The 18,231-nt window shown below is 49.6% G+C and overlaps 1 protein-coding gene across 1 annotated transcript; it reads left to right on the top strand.

Annotated features, from left to right (window-relative positions):
* The first annotated feature begins 7,298 nt into the window (after positions 1-7,298).
* Fezf2 (FEZ family zinc finger 2) lies at positions 7,299-11,183 on the top strand. Its single transcript, XM_046452678.2, has 5 exons — positions 7,299-7,528; positions 7,883-8,795; positions 9,135-9,269; positions 9,460-9,592; positions 10,519-11,183. The coding sequence occupies exons 2-5, from the start codon at positions 7,941-7,943 to the stop codon at positions 10,776-10,778; spliced, it is 1,383 nt and encodes a 460-aa protein (XP_046308634.1). The 5' UTR covers positions 7,299-7,528; positions 7,883-7,940; the 3' UTR covers positions 10,779-11,183.
* The last annotated feature ends 7,048 nt before the right edge of the window (positions 11,184-18,231 follow it).

Here is an 18,231-nt window from a genome sequence, read left to right on the forward strand (position 1 = left end):
TGTGGGTGAGGACACTTCAAAAGAACTCCCCTGATTAAGCATACTTGAGCCCATTGAAGGTTCTGTTGGAAGTTGGATCAACTGTGCAACTCCAAAGACAACCATATTGGAAGTTTGGATACAGGTGGTTTTCTAAAAGTTTGTATGAGAGATCAATTAATTGCTATGGTTATTGGGTCCATCGAAGGAAGAAATTAAAGAAGCATTACTCAAAAGCCAGGAGAGGGGCAGTGTGTCTTTGTAGAGTTGGTGGCTGGGTGCAATTGAACATACTCATGTTGATTATTCATTTATTTAACAGGCACCTTGATATTATAATACATACATAGAATTGTAAACTAAAAAGTGTATTTAGCAGATACAAAGAAGTATAACATATACAGAGAGGTATACAAACAAGCATACACAGCTTGATAAACATTCATAAACCAAATCCCAGGTCAGGAAACATATTTTGATCTATGCCCACACATTCCCCCCCCCCGCCGCCATTTTGCCTATTTCAGAACTTTTTCAAAAAGGAATCATGTGGTATCCAGTATTTAGATCTGACTACCTTTGCTCAACACTATATTTGTGAGACTCACTCATGACCTTGAGTATAACTGTAGTGAGCTGACCCTTACTGATGTATATAGCATTTCATTTTGTGAACACACTACTATTTATTTATGGGTTCCAATCATACTGGCTATTCAATTTCCAATTTAGGTCTACAATGGTCCTGCTATCCACAGTCTAGTACTTGTCTTTTGGTGAACATAGGTGTGCATTTCTGCAGGGTATGAACTTGGAAGTGGAATTGCTGGGCTATAAATAACGGAAATACTCAAACTTGGTAGCTACTGCCAACTCATTTTTCCAAAGTGTCTCAATTTACACTGCACCAGAAGTATAACCTAGTTGTTTAGATTTGGGTTCTGGGTTTGAAGCATGGTGCTTAGGAGTATATCAGCTCTAAAAACCACCTCTTTTAACCAGTTTTGTGAGCTTGCGTTTGTTACTAGCCTCTCAGGGCCTCAATGTGAGAATTGACTGCAGTATTTAACTTAGTATTCTGCCTGTGTACAATAGTTACAAATAATCATCTGATAATCGCTAACCTAGCTATATCCCCAAAGAGGAACGATCTGTGTGTGCTAGGGAGGCAAAAACCAGATTGACCCATTCTTGGAAGAGCTCCCCTGCGACATTTTTGTAGTTTTCCATTTGTGTTTATCTAAGTCAAACTTTGAAATTCCCAGAGTGCAGCAACAATCAGAGATCTTTACCCAGGTAAGGAAAAGATGGATTTCAGTTGAAGATGTGTGAGCTCCAGAGTTAGGAGCAATAAAGACCTTTGCCATTTGTATACACACAGGGGCAAGTGCTTACCAAAACTAAGCAAAACGAAGCCGGGTATTCGCAACGTTTTGGGTTCTTCCGCAAAGCATCAGGCAATTCTGCTCTGCACTGCCCTGTCAAGGTACAGAAGTTTGGGGGAAACTGAAATCGGTTCATCTCACCCTTGGTCCCCGCTGGTCCCTCCTTTTCCCTGCCGGCTTAACGCCTGCTCTCAGCACTTAAAGCTAATACCTTTGGGCAGGCTCCACCGCGGAGTTTAACCAGCTGCCAAGTTAAATAACACAGAGGATCCTAAACCATCTTCCCAGAGAGTCGCAAATCAACGTCTCCCACATACGCAGGGCCCGACACTCACCAAAATGCCTTTTTATGTCATATGTGTATGTATATATAATGGCATTAGAAAAACATAATTGTTCCTTATAAATGATCATTTCCTTTGTGTTTACACCCAAAATCGGGTGCAAGCGGAAAATCCAGGTGCCCTGGTCACCTTCCTTCCTCGTCTGTGCCTGGATAACTGACAAGTCCGCTTGCGAATTGCTTCGCTGGGAGTATTGGATCAGATTCCTAATTGAATGGCATTTCTAGATTGTCGATAGTATATATATACACATACTTGCATGCATATACACGATAGGCATACATATGCATATATACGATATGCATATATATGTTTGTGATTATATATGCATCCAGGGCAGAGAGGAGAGCGCACCAAACTTGCACGGGTAGAGACTGCAGATCTGCTCTTGTGGGAGACTCCCTCTGGCCTAGGAGCACATACACTGCCCAGATTTCCGAAGACACTGCGAATGTCCTCTGATGTGATCGCGTAGGGTGTTGGGAGGATCCTGGAAATCATGATAGGTTTGTATCATCGCCCCTCCCCCGCCCCCACTCCCGCCCCAGGCTGCAAAGCCAGCGGCCCCTGCTCCAGGGTAAAAACCAGTCTGTGGGTGCATTGAGATTTGCAGACTAGTCCCTGAAAGCAACCAGAACTGCAAAGCAGCAGCGGGTACAGTGGGCCAAGCTCTCTGCCACCCTAGCTGCGAGCGGAGCAGCCTCCCAAGAGATGCGGGCAGAAGCAAAGGGCTGTGGCCCATCTGTCCTTAGGGGCCCAGGCCTGGGACTGAGCGCTTTCCGGAACCCGGGAACTCTCCAGGCGCTCTGGGCCTCGCTGGGCTAGGGTATCTAGGGCTCTTTGTCTCTCGACAGCTCTAATCTTGAGAACAACGCTCAGGGAAGGCGGAGGGCCCTTGTGCCTTGGACAAACCCGCCACGGGCAAGTCTGGTCCAATGTTTTCAATAAAATGCTTCCTGGGGTTGGGGGGTGGGGAAGGAGGGTCGCAGAAGAATTTGTCTTCAGAAGTTAATCTATTTTCAGTAGCGGTTAAGCGCTGCGGCACCAAGTAAATCAGACTTTAAATGATCCTTAGGAAGGAAGGAAAGGGGTTAAGGAAGGAAAGAGGGAAGCAATACTTAAACCCTAAAGTTTGTTTGGGTTTGGTTTGGCTTTTCCTCACCACCCCAAACAAATCACGGGGAAGAGGAATGGAAGAAGATCAAGTCCACCCCATGTGTGTTTTCCCCAAACTCAGAAGGTGAGTGCACCATCTCCCCCAACCAAAAGCTGACACCCTGGGAAGGTGAGTAAGAGGACGATATTATTAAATCAAATGAGAAAATGATAATGGTTGAAAGAATGAAGAGTGTCCCTTGTCATCCAGAACCAAGAGACACAGAATGACATTGTAACACCTTTTTGGAGTGGTCTTTACCTTCTGTGATGCCAGAAGGGGCCCAAATATGTGAGCTTTTGCACAAGAAAGGGATTTTTCCTCTGAGGTTGTCTACACCGCAGGGAGGCATCAGCTAAGTAATTTGTCCTAAAGTGTGAGCGATTTCTGGCATTTGAAAGTATTTTTCTTTTTCTTTTTTTTTTAAAGTCATCATTAACAGTGGCTCGAGTTAGTGACCATAAAATGGCCAGAGAGAAAGGGCGGGAGGAGAAGCTCAGCTCTAGCCGGGCCAGTCATATTTAATATGCTTCTTACAATAGAAGCTTCTGTAAAATCAATAGACAGCCGCCAGCTGTGCTTAATACTGCGATTTCAATTAAAGCCCTGTGCTCAGGTCCTTGGGGTTGCGCCCAAATCCCCAATCAAGGGTGTGCGAGTTGTTTGGCCTGAGTGTCGCGTCACAAGGCCACGAATCCCAGAGGTCGAGGCCCAGGTCAGGCCCCACGGAGCCACAGGCTCTGCAGAGTGGGAAGGGAACAGGCCGCAGAAGGGCCTCAGGCTTAACTCTGGTGTTTTCCTACCGAGGCTGGGTGTTGAAGCCCCAGAGAAGGACAGATGGTGAAGAAGCAAGCACGACTGGATTTGGACGGGGGCTCTCCCAACCAGGCAGGCCTGCACCTGAGGCCTAGGCCTGGTGGCCCTGTGTGATGGGCACACCTAGTAGAACTGGGCGGGACCCTGCAGGCCTAGGTGTCCCTGTTTGCCCCGAGCATGTCTGGGAATACAGGGGAAGAGAGCATACTGCGGCCTAGTAGGTCTCCCTTGGGCTGTGACTACCTACCTCCTGCTCAGGCAACAGACGGTGTCCCTCTCTCCATCCCAGGGCACCAGCACTCCCAAAGTGGAGCTTTTGTGCTTGTCCTGGTTTGGAGAGAGACTCCAGAAGGTCACCAGAGCCCTGGCCCCCACTTGGTTAGAAAAATCACTGCTTTAAATGACAGGACGTCATTAGAGGGGTGGTTCTGGGAAAATTTCTGTCCCTGAAACATCTGCTCAGTGCTGGAGTCTGGTGTAACCTTCCGTGTCAGGTTATCTGAGATCCCTCCCCCACAACATACACACTGAAAATATGTAGGCAGGGAAAAAAACGTCACCCCCCTAAACCCACAGAACTCCAACTCCCTCAAATTGTGAGAATTTAATTTCTATCATCCCTCTTTTTTTAAAAAAAAAAGATAACATTTCAGTCTCAGAAAAGAAAAAAAATGATGCTTCCTAGGAGAATGGATTTGGAGGGTTGGGGGGACAGCAAGTGGAAATCTCAGCTCTCTCTCCACCATTCACCGCGTTTCCCCAGTCTTCTATTATTCTGCCTGAAATCATCTCGTTTACAGAAAATATTTGTTTGCACTATTAGTTGGTACTGGAGTTAATTACTCAATGTGTTAACGTGAAGTAATATGTATAAAAGTAGGATCAGTGTTTATTGTGTGGGTGAGCTGTTGAGCGGTGCTTGAATAAACTGCAATTAGGGTTAGATAGAGATTAATTAACATGTGAGTGGCAAGGTGTAAAATAGTTTCCAACCCTCCACTTCAATATAATCTGCAGGCGAGGGAAGGAGAAGTTTGTGGAAGCTAATTAAATACTTTCATAAAAGCCAGTGTATTCACCCAACATTTGGAAAGAGAGGCACATTAGGGGCAACTTGTTTTTACCCAAATGTTTTCTTTCTGTGGAGGTAGCACTCATTTGTGATGCCTGTGAGAGAGAGATGGCTTATACAGCCACAAAAAAGCACTAGAGATGGCAAGGCAGGTTCACGGGAAGCCTTTAGAAGCCTTTCAGCCTGATGGAGCTTTCAAACCAGCAGATCTTTCAGCTGCTGCGGAGATCAACAATTACCCAATTTGGAAAAAGGGTTGGGGTGCGATGCTGGTGGCGAACAGGATCCACAGGAAAGTCGGATAGCAATTCAGGTTTTGTGAGGTTGCGGGTGTGTTGATATTGTTTCAATGTTGGAGTGAGTGGTTGGCTTCGTGTTTGGTGGGAGAGGAGAGGAACCTGGGCTCTTGTGTTCCTATTAACATAGGGAAGGGAGTACACTGGGGCTGAAATTCAGTCTCTCTGAACATGTCCTAAATTAAATGGGCTGTATGGAAATGTTCTCCTCCAGACGGGAAAGCCTCTCTCTAGCTTGGAAATCTGGAATTTGCCGGGGGTGGGGGGGCGGGTGATGTTAAGGGAACAGACTTAAGACTGCTGAATTTAGGGGCAGTTTCTGAGCCTGGCAAAATGAGAACATTAACCTCCTGTAGCCTGCCTCCAAGCCATTTTTCCTCAAAGACCTCTCTTTGTTCCTCTCTTCCCTATCTGTCCATATCTGCTCTGAAATAGCACGACAGAGGAGCTACAACTGGATGGATGGGTAGAAGGAAAGAGAAGTTCTACAAGGGAAAAGGGAGTTATTTGCCAGCAGCTAAAACTAGAGCTTTCCTTGTCCCGTCCCTTGGTGGTTTGGGGGTGGGTGGGTATTTTTGCCCTGCTGTGGGGCCTGGGATGGGAATGGAACTCAGCCCTTCAAGACCTGTTCCTGAGTGAAGGAAAGGATCTGCCTCCACCAGCACTTTCTCCAGCTCCACATGATCGTGTGTCTTTGGAGATGGAATTCACTATCAAACCCTCAACGCTGTTTGCTCATATTATACCCACCGTAATCCTCTTAAACTGTGGTTGCGGCTACAAAGCTCGTGGTCTTGCAAAAGCCGGCTGGCAAGATATAATTGTCCCGCGAACAAAACCAGCCAAAAGTTTTCAAAAACCCCTGCACCCACCCCTCCTCCTTTCCTAAACCTAATTCTCTCGCTCGCTCTCTTGCTAGCCACCACCCCTCCCCATAAGAACCCTCAGCCTCGACCACTTTTGTTGTCGCCAAGAGCACCGGGCCTGTTGAAAGTGCTGGAGCGTCTTTGAGCAGTTTGTTGTGATACGCAGGTGGAATGGTCTGCAAACAGATGAATTCAGCCCCTCCAAACCAAGCGCGGAGCGCGCTGCTTTTGTGCGCTAGGCACAAAACGCTGAATTCCTCCGAACTTACTTGGGGCCTGTCTAGAAAAGGGCCTTTTCTTCCCTCTGCCTGTACCTCTGGCCACACTAAGTCTCTGCCCGCCCCCCTTCAGGCCCCCTCCCTCTCCCCTCTGATAATCCTTCTCTTTATTTTAGAAAAACACAAAACCCGGTTCCACGCGGTGCTTTAGTGGCTAAAAGTGAAAGAGCTGCCTTGGCAGAATTCAGCTCTATGAATCACTTCGGAAAATTGGTTCGACTGAATGGCCTTAGGAGGAAAAACGTTTTAATAGGATCCAGGGGAGGTTCTGCTGTTTCAATCTGCTCCTTAAACAGGTGGAGATTGGACCTTCTCAATTATACAAACAGTAAGTACCCATCAGCGGGGAGAACTGCTCTCCGAATCCTCCCCGCACGCAGCCCTAAACCAGCCTCAGAGCCCGGCTTTGCCTTGGAAACCCGATCATAAATCAGCAATTCGGATCGATTAGGATCTCAAAAAGTCCTCTAGCTCTCAGTGCAGACACCCCCGGCCTCAGGTGGGGAGTCCAGAAAGCCGGAGGCGCACCCGCCCCGCGCAGAGGCCCCGGGGATCCCGGCCTGGCTCTCTCGGACGCTTCGAGGTCGTCCTTAGGCGGCGGGAGCTCTTTCCCGACCTCCGACGCCAGCCAAGGCGAGCTCGTTGCTTTTGCATAAATTAATATTTCCCCATTAACAAGTTCCCCCCTCCAAACGCGACGCCCGCGTCCATGCGCCACATCCTAATGAGGTAATTATCATTTGCGCGTGTTCGGGGCTTTCGCCGGCTCCGTGGGTAAATGGCAGTTTATTAGCACGATGCCCAGCTCGGCTGCGGAGGGCTAAGGGATACTTCGGTGACTAGACCGACACACGGGGGCCCTTTGGGGCAGCGCGTCCGGGACTCCCCGCATTCCCCGCGTGCCCCCAAACCCGTAGGCCCCCAAAGTTGTGAATCACGCACGGAACTCTGCCTAGGTTTGGGTTTGGGCTCCCCCCCCTTCCTTCCACCGGCAAAACCATCACGATTCCTTACCCCTCCCCCCTCCCGTCTCTTCCCTCCTTCCCGATTCGCAAACCGCTCGCACTTTCCCGAGGGGAGCGCGGGCGCCAGTTGCCTCCTTTTAAAGTTTGAGGGGCGGTGGCGGCGGCGGCCGGCAGGCGCGGGGGAACACACGGTCCGCTACGGGAGCCGCGCCGCCGCCCATGTCATTCCACTTCAAGTGACTTCATGTGATGTCAGCTGAATGTAAAAGACAGTGATCTCACGCGGAGGGGAAGATGTTTGCCATCAAAATGTGACAGAAGAGACACGCTGCATGGCTCGGAACGCATCTCCTTGGCGGTGGGGGAAAGAGGTAAAAGCGAGGTGGCTCTCCCGGTCCTCTTTAACTTTGCCCCTTCACTGTCCAGCTCCCAGCACGCGTGGCGGAGGCCTGGGTCCAGGGAAGGGCTCAGGGGGGTTAATTTGAGGCTCTTTTCTCTTTTTTCCCCTCTCTCCCTTTCCTTTGTAAACCCTCCCCCTTCCCCCTTTCATAGTCCCAGGGCAGGGGCTGGTGGGTTCCTTTGCGCGCCGGGTTAATGGGCGGTAATTTGGTACCCTTGGGTGCACTTTGTTCTGCCTCTGCTCATTTGAATGCAAATGGGTGACCCGGCCCGACTAGGTGCTTATTAAATTGCGGTTCCCCCCCCCTGCCTTTTCCGGAATGCAGACTTAGAGGAGAGAGGCTGTGCCCCGGCCCAGCCCGGCTCGGCTCGGCTCCGTGCGCCATGGCCAGCTCGGCTTCCCTGGAGACCATGGTGCCCCCGGCCTGTCCGCGCGCCGGAGCGTCGCCGGCCACCTCCAAGACGCTGGCCTTCTCCATCGAGCGCATCATGGCCAAGACGTCGGAACCCCGCGCGCCCTTTGAGCCCCGGCCTGGGGCGCTAGAGGCGGACGGCAGCCAGAGCAAGAAACTGCTCAACCTCTGCTCGCCGCTGCCCTGTATGATCCCCCTCCAGCCCCTAGGCTACGAGGTGCCGTCCAAGACACTGCTCAGTTACTCTGAGCTCTGGAAAAGCAGCCTCCGGGCGGGCGGCGGTGGAGGAGGAGGAGGAGGCGGCGGCGGCGGCGGCGGCGGGGGGGCCCCAGTGTGTGGCGCCAGCGGCTTGTGCAAAACCAACTGTGGCGTGTGCTGCAAGGCCGAGCTGGGCCTTGCACCGTCTGCACTGCCCGCGGGCAGGGTCATCAAGCCGCAGGTCATCAACCAAGCCGTGGGGCTGCCGGCCAGCGGCTCGCTCTACTACTTCAACTACCTGGACTCGACCGCATACCCACCTTCCGAGCTTCTCGGCGGCCACCTTTTCCCTTCTGGCCTCCTCAACGCGCAGGCTCCCACAGCTCTAGCTGCGCATCCCAAGCTCTTTCTGCTGGAGAACGCCAAGCTGGCCGGCCTGGCTGCGGACAAGTTCCCCCATCCAGCTCCCTATCCCCATAAGGAGCGCTTGCCCGCGCCGCTGGAACAGGTGCTGAAGGAGAACTCGGCCCTGACCGCTGAGCGCGGGGTCGTCAAGAGTCACAGCAAGTTACCCGGGGGCTCTGCAGACGGCAAGCCCAAAAACTTCACCTGTGAGGTGTGCGGCAAGGTGAGGCCCAAGGTCCTCTGGGGGCCGGGCGGGGCGACCGGCGAAGGCTGCTTCCCTGGGGCAGCCTTGAACACCCCTTTCTCCAGTTGAGGAGCTCTCCAGTAGCTGCGTACTCAAATTGGGTGCCTGGTTGGGCCTCAGTTTCCTATTCTGTAAAATGGGGATGCCGCTGTCAGCAGTCACACGGTACTTGGTGGAAGCAGACTGGGAAACACTTTGCTAAAGGGCTCTGGTTTCTGAACTGGGGTGTTGGTTGGGGGAGGTTGGCTGTGGCCTCCTGGGATTGGTAGCAGGCCCTCTGTGGAACTCGGCACAAAGCCCCCTCTTGTCCTTCCATAGGTGTTTAACGCTCACTATAACCTCACCCGCCACATGCCGGTCCACACCGGTGCCAGACCGTTCGTGTGCAAAGTCTGCGGCAAAGGCTTTCGCCAGGCCAGCACGCTCTGCAGACACAAAATTATCCACACCCAGGTATGTGGCCCCCGGGTCAGGCCTGGCCCACACGCAACCTCCCACCCCAAGTCTGAGCGATGGGGATAGGATGGCCAAAGATTTCCCCCTTACCCTTTCGGGGAAAACCGTGTCCCTTTTGAGGTGTCCGGGAGGTGGCCTCTGCCTGGCAGTGATCTCAGTCTTACTGTGCGCGCGCCCCTCTCCGCAGGAAAAGCCGCATAAATGCAACCAGTGCGGCAAAGCCTTCAACCGCAGCTCTACGCTCAACACGCATATCCGCATCCACGCGGGCTACAAGCCTTTCGTCTGCGAATTTTGTGGCAAAGGCTTTCACCAAAAAGGTAAAGTGTCCGGCGAGGCCCTCTCCCCACCTCACGAGACTTTACTCTGCGGGTTGCGGCCGGTGGGGGGGACGGCAAAGAGGGATCTGGAGATCCTCAGCACAAAAGCCGCAGAGTAGAGCCGAGCGATTCTTTGGAATCGGGTCTTGATGGGTGTAGGTGGAAGCTTTCCGGCCTGGGTTAATAGACCTCCCTGTATTCCAGCCGGATGCACCGGGAGACTCTGAATTTGGGAGGTGGGAAGGAAGGAAGAGGGCAGAAGAGGTAAAAGTAGGAAAAGGAGAGAGTAAAGCCTTCCAGAAAAAGATTCCCTTTGTATTCGGCTCTCCCTTTTGAAATGGGAAAAAATATATATATCTAGGGAATTTCTGCCTCCTGGGAACAACTTAAGACTTGGGTGGGGGGAACATGTAGGATTCCCAGTTCCCCAGGCCCTGTGCCCTGCTCAGATTTCCCAAGGCACTTTTGGATCTCCAGGTGGTTATTAGGAGACTAGAGGGAGTGACTTTTTAAAAAATGATAAAGGAAAAAAAGAGAGGGGGGGGGGGGCGAAGGAAGCCTGGGTTCGTGCGAATTTCTTCGAGCGAGGCATCTGCTAGAAGAAGGACACGGTGTGTCTGGGCTGCGAAAGTTTTCCGGCTGGCGGAGCGCGGCAGGAGGGAAGCTTCACCGGCCCCTGTGCGGGGCAGGGTAGGGGCTCGGGCCGGCTCCGCAAGACTCAGTGCTCCGTCCTTTTGGGGAGTGCCCCAGGCTTGACGCATACGAAGTTTGACAACTTCTTCACTCGAAGAGGTCGCGCCCGCCTAGCCAAGCGTCGCCTTCTTTGCGCGGGCACCTGAGCCGCCCCCGGGACGCTTGGGCCCTCTCATTCCACTGCATACCCCTACTTTTTGTTTTGTTTTGTTTTTGTTTTTGGTCTCCTGTAGGGAACTACAAGAACCACAAGCTGACCCACAGCGGCGAGAAACAGTACAAATGCACCATCTGCAACAAGGCCTTCCACCAGGTCTACAATCTGACCTTCCACATGCACACCCACAATGACAAGAAGCCTTTCACGTGCACCACTTGCGGCAAAGGTTTTTGCAGAAACTTTGACTTAAAGAAACACGTGCGCAAACTCCACGACAGCGTGGGCCCCACCGCCCCCTCCGCAAAGGACCTGACTAGGACAGTGCAGAGCTGAGAGCTACTGCCTTGTCCTCCCTTCCCGCCCTGTACCACCCCAAAAACAGATCACACGTATAAACTTATTTCTAAAATTAAAAGGAAAAAAAAACTATAGCAGAGAGGCTAATATCTATTTATCAAAACCAGCATATTTTTGGAAAGTTAAACGTTTCCTCGATGACTGGCAGCAAACGCGTGGCTCCCACCTTTGTATATTCAGGAAATTTATTTAAATCCAGTGCGCCGAAACGTATTTAATTCCAGGCCTCGGCTTCTCCTCGGGCAGCAGGTTTTTAACCTCAGCCTGTCACCGTGAGCGCCCCAGAAGAGCGCGGCGTTCCCAGCCATCTTTATACAGCCATGTAATTCCTCCTGTACAAGCGAACGCGGAATATATACACATATGACTCAATAAACAGAATCATTAGTGCGCGTTTTCTTTCCCCCATCCCCTCCTCGGAAGGTGAACTCCGCAACTCCAAAGAACGAATTCGAAATAGACGTTTATAACCTTTCCCTGCCCCAATACGACTTCCTTTGGAGCACTTGGGCCCAAGGTGAGGCCCAACTGGTGTTCTTGCGGCGCTTGTGTGCTAAAGCACCCAGAAGCGAGGGCAAAAAGGCCTACATCCGCCTCCAGGAGGTGCCAAGTTTTTATTTGGTGACTGTTCAGACGCTTGGGATTCTGGGTGTTGCTTTAATTGGGTGAGAAAAAAATTTAAAGGGTTAAAGTGACTGAATTTAGGGAGCAGCTTCTGGGTGCTCCAGTAAAAAGCGGCGCGCAGTGTAAGGGTTAAAGGCCAGGGCACTGCCTCGCTGTGGTGCTTTTAGGCACGTCCCTTCCTCTAGGTAACTTAAGGAAGGTAACCACTGCTCCCAGCCTCCCCTGGCGGCTAGAGCTGGAGAATAAGGGACGCGAGAGCTTCCGGGCTCCCTAGCCTGCGCGCTTGGGCTGGGGTTGGCTTCCCGGTGCCGTGCGCCCTGCCGCGGGAGGGCGCGCCCGGGCTCCCTGAGCTCGCCGCTGCCGCCTCCTGGGTCCTGATTACTGCGCAGTTAGCCCATTTCCTGAATAGCTATCTCCGCGGCCGAGCACGCTGATGAAATGATCTCACGCTTGCTTTCTAAGTAATGACCCAAATTAAGAGAGAAAACAGAGACCCTTCAAACAGCATTACATTAATCATCTAATCATTCCCAGGAGGGGGCCGGCCGCCGCCGCCCCGTTTGATCCGAATCTGGATAATCAAGAGCTCGGATTACTGGCGCGTCGCGCCGGGCCTGCCCCCCACCCTCCCCACACACTTTTAATATCCGCGCCGCGATTCAGCCCACGTCTTCTGGAACAATGTTACCCAGCGCCGGCAAGAAATGCGGCACTGGGCCCGGGAGTGTGCTTCCACGCAGCTTCCCCATTGAGGGGGCGAGGACAGCTGGGCGCTGACCCCACGCGGATTTCCACTGTGGGGGCGCCTATTTGGAGGGAACGATGGTTAATGCAAAGGGCCACCCCCAAGTATCTCTGAAAGTGAGTTGAGTGTTGGTGAGCCCAATGCGTGGTACACAGTAGGTGCTCAGTGCTGAGAGCTCCAGTGGCTTCCACGAGCGAAAAAAACTCCTGTCCAGAGCACTGGTTCCAAGCCAGGAATCTGATCCATTCTCTGGGTTGTTGACAATAACCCATAAACTGTCGCTGATTATTCCCACTTTACGGTTGAAGAAATAGAGGCAGAGATCATCTAAACGAGATGCACAGAGTCAACGGGCTAGGTAGGAAGGATTCAAACTCGAGCTTCTAGGAGACCAACGCTGCCTTCAGTCCTAATTGGTGGAGGAGGAATCTGGGGATTGGGGTTCCAGGGAATGACGCTCCAGGGCAGGGTAGAAGATCCGTCCTGGTCTCAGCGGACGGTTCTGTCCCCGGCCCCCGCCCAATTCGAAGACCCATTGCGCAGGGAAGGAGAATTGTCGATTTTGTTTGCACAGAGGACGGCGACAGCTTCCTCAGGCTGTCGCGGGGGTATTTTTAGTACCTCCGATTCAGAAATAGGAACGCGTACATTAGAATTCCATTTCCTGAAAGGAGAGCGTCCTCGTTTTTTTTTTTTTTTTTTTTTTTTTTTTTTTTTTTTATTTCTCTCCTCCCTCCCCCCACCCCAAGTCTGGGAAAACGCAGCCAGGGGAGGGGGGACGAGGAAGCCAGGGGGATTTTAAATGTTATCTCGTTCTGGCTACGGTTTGTTGAGGGGAGATTGGGACCCAAAGAAATATGCAGATTTAAAACTCCCAAATCTCGGTGCATGCTATAAACCTCAGGAAACCCCAGCATGGGCAGACGAGGAGGACTTGGCGACTAAGGACGTGGTCCTCTTACTTTCCCCAAGCATTACCCGTGCAGATTGCGTGGGGTTTAGGGAGTCAGCTCTATCACTTGTTGTCGTACAATGTTTTATTAGCCTTAACTGACATTCCCACAGCCCCCTAAATTCTGGGACATCTTGAGTACTCTATGATAGTCAACCAAAATCCTTTCCGTTCTCTGGAGCTGGTCCTTTTGAAATGACTTCTGGAGATCGGAGGACATCAAGCCCACCTCCTTAAATAGCTCCAGAACTTTGGGCAAAGCAGACACCAGGATTTCGAATGCAAAGAGGGAAGTTGGCCTGCACATGAAAATCATGGTCAAGTTCTTCTCTTTAAGAAGAAAAAGATAAATAAAGAAGCCAGAGCATGCCAGTCAGAGAGATAACTTTCTAACCCGTCAAGTGAGAGAACTTTCTTTGAGAGAGTCTTCTGTAATAAGTTTCTACAGGAGAGAGACTAAAAGGGTCAGCCATCTCCTAAGGAAGAGAGAATTGTTTCCAGATTGGCAGTTCTGAAGAGGGGTGGGGATTGTTTCCTTGTAAAGGAGGCAGCAAATAAGATAAAACTCGTAGGTGTCTTAGGAGGTATTTCTCTCTTGGACTGCTCATCTCTGCAGTCTGGAAAACTTACTGTGGCTCAGGGGTATACCTGCTCAGAGTTCCTTGCACCCACCAATCTCCTTGAGGTTGTTCCCTTGTAACTTGATTGCTTCTTAACCTTCACACCAGCTTCTGTCAATCGCTCTCACCTGAGAAGGTGTTATTTCACATCTGACTGTAATTGTAGATAAACAGAATATTTCTGCATCTATAAGGTTTAGCTCTGCTTTCCATGGGTTTGAAATCACTCCCGGGTTTGAACGTGTGGATTCTCGTCTGGTGTGGGGTGCAGGAAAGGATTCCTTCACCTGAAAAGCCTTGCAGGGGAGAGAAGGAACCTTGTGCCTGAATTACTACACACCTTTCACTGCCAGCACCAGTTCTGAAGCCAATGCTAAGCCTCTTCAATAACAATCTAAGCTGGGATTCTTCTTAGTTATTCACTATGCATCGGAATTAATGGGTGAAAGGCTGTGTTTTCTGATTTTTTTCCCTTTCTTAATATTAAACTGTTTGCATGACTTGTAGCTTACAATACTAATAAATGACTTAAACAAGGTAGTCATCAGCTGCATATTAATATTCTAACCTTGATTAAATTGAAGAGGCCACCCTGAAAAAAATATTTTTAAAAAAATCAAGTTGCGGGGGAGGGGAATCCTGTCACAGACACAAAAAAGACTCCAATTATCTTTTCCCCTACAAGATGTTTGTTCTGTCCATGACTGCTCACACTTCAGCAATCTTGCCAGCAAGACTCAAAAAAAAAAAAAAAAAAAAGCCTCTTCCAAAGCCACAGCCTTGTACATAACAGATTGTACAATCCTATTGCCTTAGGCGGGTTAGAGGTTCCTCTCTGCAAAGAGCGGAATGGAGAAGTTGCCAGATCCATACACATTTTGGGGGGTACTGCGACCGACCGTTCTTGCCTTGGCTGCAGAGGTGGGTCTTCAAGCCCCTCCCGCCGCCCCCTCCCCCATTTTGCTGTTTGGCTCAGGAGAAGGTAGGGGGTGGCCTGAGTGGGGCTGTAAGTTACTGAAGAAGGCGTGTCCAGGTGTGCAGGTGGTGAATGGGCTCGGGTAGGGAAAGGGATGGGACGAAGTGTGTGTGTGGGGGTGCTGCCAAAGAGGGGACAGGAATCTTAAGAAAACGCTGGGAAATAAACAACCTCAAGGCAGCTGCGTTGCCCTTTTCCCTGCACTTGCCTCTCAAACGTCTGAGCAACCAGTTTGCTCCTAGAAACATGTTAATTGCCAACGGAGCTCATTAAGGCATGCACATGCAAAACACAGCAAGAAAGATTAAATGGACAAAAGCGCAATAATGAACTGTCAACAATCGGGCCCATCTACGAGACCAGGATCACTCAAGAATGAGGCATTTAGAGGCAACAAAGGATTGTCTGGGACAGGAAGAAAAGACGACCTAGACTTTTGTTTAGTCAACACAATTGATTACAAATGAGAGATTAACAGGATAGCTTCAGATTTTTTTTTTTTTTTTAAAAGAGGCAGAAAAGAAAAGTCCAATTAAGTCCACCGAATGTTAACTACATTGCGTTCCATGCCTAGCCCCAAAGAAATTCTCATTAAACCATCCCTGGCGATCCCTTTTGGAAAGTAATTTGTCTCCCTGATGGAGCAGAGAAAGAGAATCGTGTAAAAGAAAGCGTTAGTTCTTGGCACAATGAGCTTAGGAGACACACTGGAAAGAGCCAAAGGGGGAGTTAATGAGCATCTGACAAACTGCTTGGATTCAGGCCTAGAGAACAGCGATGAAAAGATGAAATTGGCCAACAACTATTCTTTATATCAAACATAAAAAGGCCAATCTGAAATGGGGCTGCTCAAAACTGGTTGAAAGTACATAGCTCAAGAAAAGGAGCCGCGGCCAGGCCCCTTGGTGGACAGTGGACAGACAGTGTGAAGAACTCAACAGGCCAAGAGTTAGGAAAGAAGCCAGGAAATGAGCTCTCCAGCATAGAGCAAGCTCCCGTCCTGGCCCCGGGGCCTCTGGAGGTGCTGATTTGAAGTTCTTGCTTCGTCCCCCTCCCCCACCCACCCTCTGGATGTTTCTTTCATGAGTCAAAAATCTATCAGGCCAGCATTGGAGGGTTTCCCCCCAAAAGTTCTGGTCTCTGGTAATTAGCCATTGGCATGTGCCAAACCATCCCTTCTCTTCTAGACCCCTTGGCCCCAGGGGACACCCTGTGCTATCAGCACACACTCAGGTGGTTCTCTGTTCTCCTTTCTCCTAGTGACCATTCACAGTTTTGACCCTCAAGTGGTTGGCTTCCTAATTCTGCATGAAGCAGAGGTGGCCAGGAAATGAGGACATTGGTGGCACTTAGGTTTGTGGAACCAGGCATCACAGATTTAAATTATTTCTCATAATTGTGCATCTGGGTGAAGAATAGCTTTATTTTAATGTCTCCTTTTTGACCAAAGTAGGCCAAGGGTGTATGTCCATGTGAGACACATTATACTTTAATTAACATAAGCACCTAGGTGTTCCAAAGTCAGAAGCATTCGAGGTTCTTTTTTTTTTTTTAATGTTATTATGTTTTTAGACCTTTATTTATTTTTATGTGGCACTGAGGATCAAATTCAGTGCCTCGCACATGCTAGGCGAGCGCTCTACCACTGAGCTATAAATGCAGCCCTAGCAGCCCCAGTGTTTGAGGTTCTTTTACCAACCTTGTTGAGAAGAGCCAGGTAAACAGAATTCAGAGGTGAGATAAGTGTTCAAGGTGAGTCTCCCAGCTAAGTAATCCAGAATAAAGCCTGTGATTCTTTTCCTTGTGTGCCCCCCACTGGTCCTGTCCCCATGGGGAAGGTACTGGGGATTGAACTCAGGAGTGCTATACTACTGAGCTATTCCCCCAGCCCTTTTAATTTTTATTTTTAATTTTTAAAAAAATTTTATTGGTATGGAGATTGAACCCGGACACACTTTATCACTGAGCCACATCCCCAGCCCTTTTTTTAGTTTTTGAGACAAAGTCTCAGTAAGTTTCTGGGGCTCACCTCAAACTTGTGATCCTCCTGCCTCAGCCTCAGTCATTGGGATTACAGGCGTGTGCCACTGTGCCCAGGTGAGTGCTAAGCCTGTGTTTTCTTTTCTTTCTTTTTTTGCCTGTGTTTTCTTAATGCCTTTATCTATCCATCCAATCTTTGAGGTGGGAAGGATGCCATTGCAGGTACTAGAGTATAGCATTTGTATCTTGATTCCAGGTTTTGTATTTTTACTCTCAAATACTTGGTAGCAGTTGTCACATTTCTGAGGGCTTGGCTTACACTCCAGGCTTTGCTCATGCTTCGTGGAAAAAAAGAAAAAAATATATTGGTGTCTAGAAGTAAGGAAGGGGAAGAAGTCTACCAATTCAAAATAAAAACAGTCATCTAAGATTAAGGACCAGTTCTGGCTTTCAAAGCACAGAGGTGTTATAGAATCTAGAAGGCATGTGTCAGGAAAGGGAGAAGAAAAGGAACGATTCCATTGGAGGTAGACCAGAGTCTGATATATATTTGGTTCTTTCTCAACGCATCCTGTCTAAACCATAAGACCTGACCTATTCATTATTGTTCTCCCCATTCATCAGCCTTCTTCAGCCCTAAGTCTTATTTGCAGTTCTTTCTCCCCAGAGTTTTAGTGTACCCAAAGTGGCTGGTAGTGAATTGCCTAGAGGAAGATAATAAATGATCTATAAGGATAAAGGAAACTATGTAGTTTGAATCCTGAGATCTGATCCCAGAGCAGCTGAGTTCAAATCCTGTTGCGTCACTTACCCAGAAAAATCACTCTTCTGTTTCCTTGTCTGCAAAATGGGGTTCTTAAGAACACCTCGCTCCCAGGGCAACAGTGAAGATGAAATAAGTCAACATTTATCATTGGAGTCTTAGAATAGCAGCTGGCTCCTGCATGCCTCAGCACACCAGATTGGTATCAGTAAAACTTTAATGGAACACTTTATAGAAACCACCTATATTATCTTGTTCATTACTGTTTACATATGAATTGGGTAGGTCACTTAGTCCCATTTTTATCATTTCTTTTTTCATGCTGAGGACTGAATCCAGGCTTTCTGCATGCTAGGCATGTGCTCTACCACTGAACCCCAGTCCTCATAAGCCCCACTTTGAAGGGGCAGCAAACTGAGTGGTTGACAGGTCTGACTCCCTTTAGGTCACAGAAGTGGAACAGAGTGGAGCTGGGATCTACCTTCAGATGCCTGTGAGTAGGTTGACACAGTTCTAACTGGAATATGCATGATAATCACAACATTTTTGCTAAGAATGCACATTCTTGCACCTCATTTATCAACATGTTAAGTCAACAAATCTCTCTGTAGCCCAGGAACCTGCATCCTAACAGATGCAGGTAGTTCCCCGACTCAGAAACACTGATGGCGCTAGATGAGGTGGCATACGCCTTCACTCCCAGTGACTAAGGAGGCTGAGGCAGGAGGATTGCAAGTTCAAAGCCAGCTTCAGCAACTTAGTGAGACTC

This window comes from Marmota monax, unplaced genomic scaffold (assembly GCF_021218885.2).
Source record: "Marmota monax isolate L192 unplaced genomic scaffold, Marmota_monax_Labrador192_F-V1.1 WCK01_AAM20220418_F8-fsc00042, whole genome shotgun sequence".
NCBI lineage: Eukaryota > Metazoa > Chordata > Mammalia > Rodentia > Sciuridae > Marmota > Marmota monax.

What these genes read in the sequence shown, in the direction of transcription:
- Fezf2 (XM_046452678.2), top strand. Translation starts at nt 7,941, where the DNA reads ATGGCCAGCTCGGCTTCCCTGGAGACCATGGTGCCCCCGGCCTGTCCG. An exon ending in CCTGTGAGGTGTGCGGCAAG is followed by an intron (nt 8,796 to 9,134) that starts GTGAGGCCCAAG and finishes GTCCTTCCATAG; the next exon opens with GTGTTTAACGCTCACTATAA. An exon ending in CAAAGGCTTTCACCAAAAAG is followed by an intron (nt 9,593 to 10,518) that starts GTAAAGTGTCCG and finishes GGTCTCCTGTAG; the next exon opens with GGAACTACAAGAACCACAAG.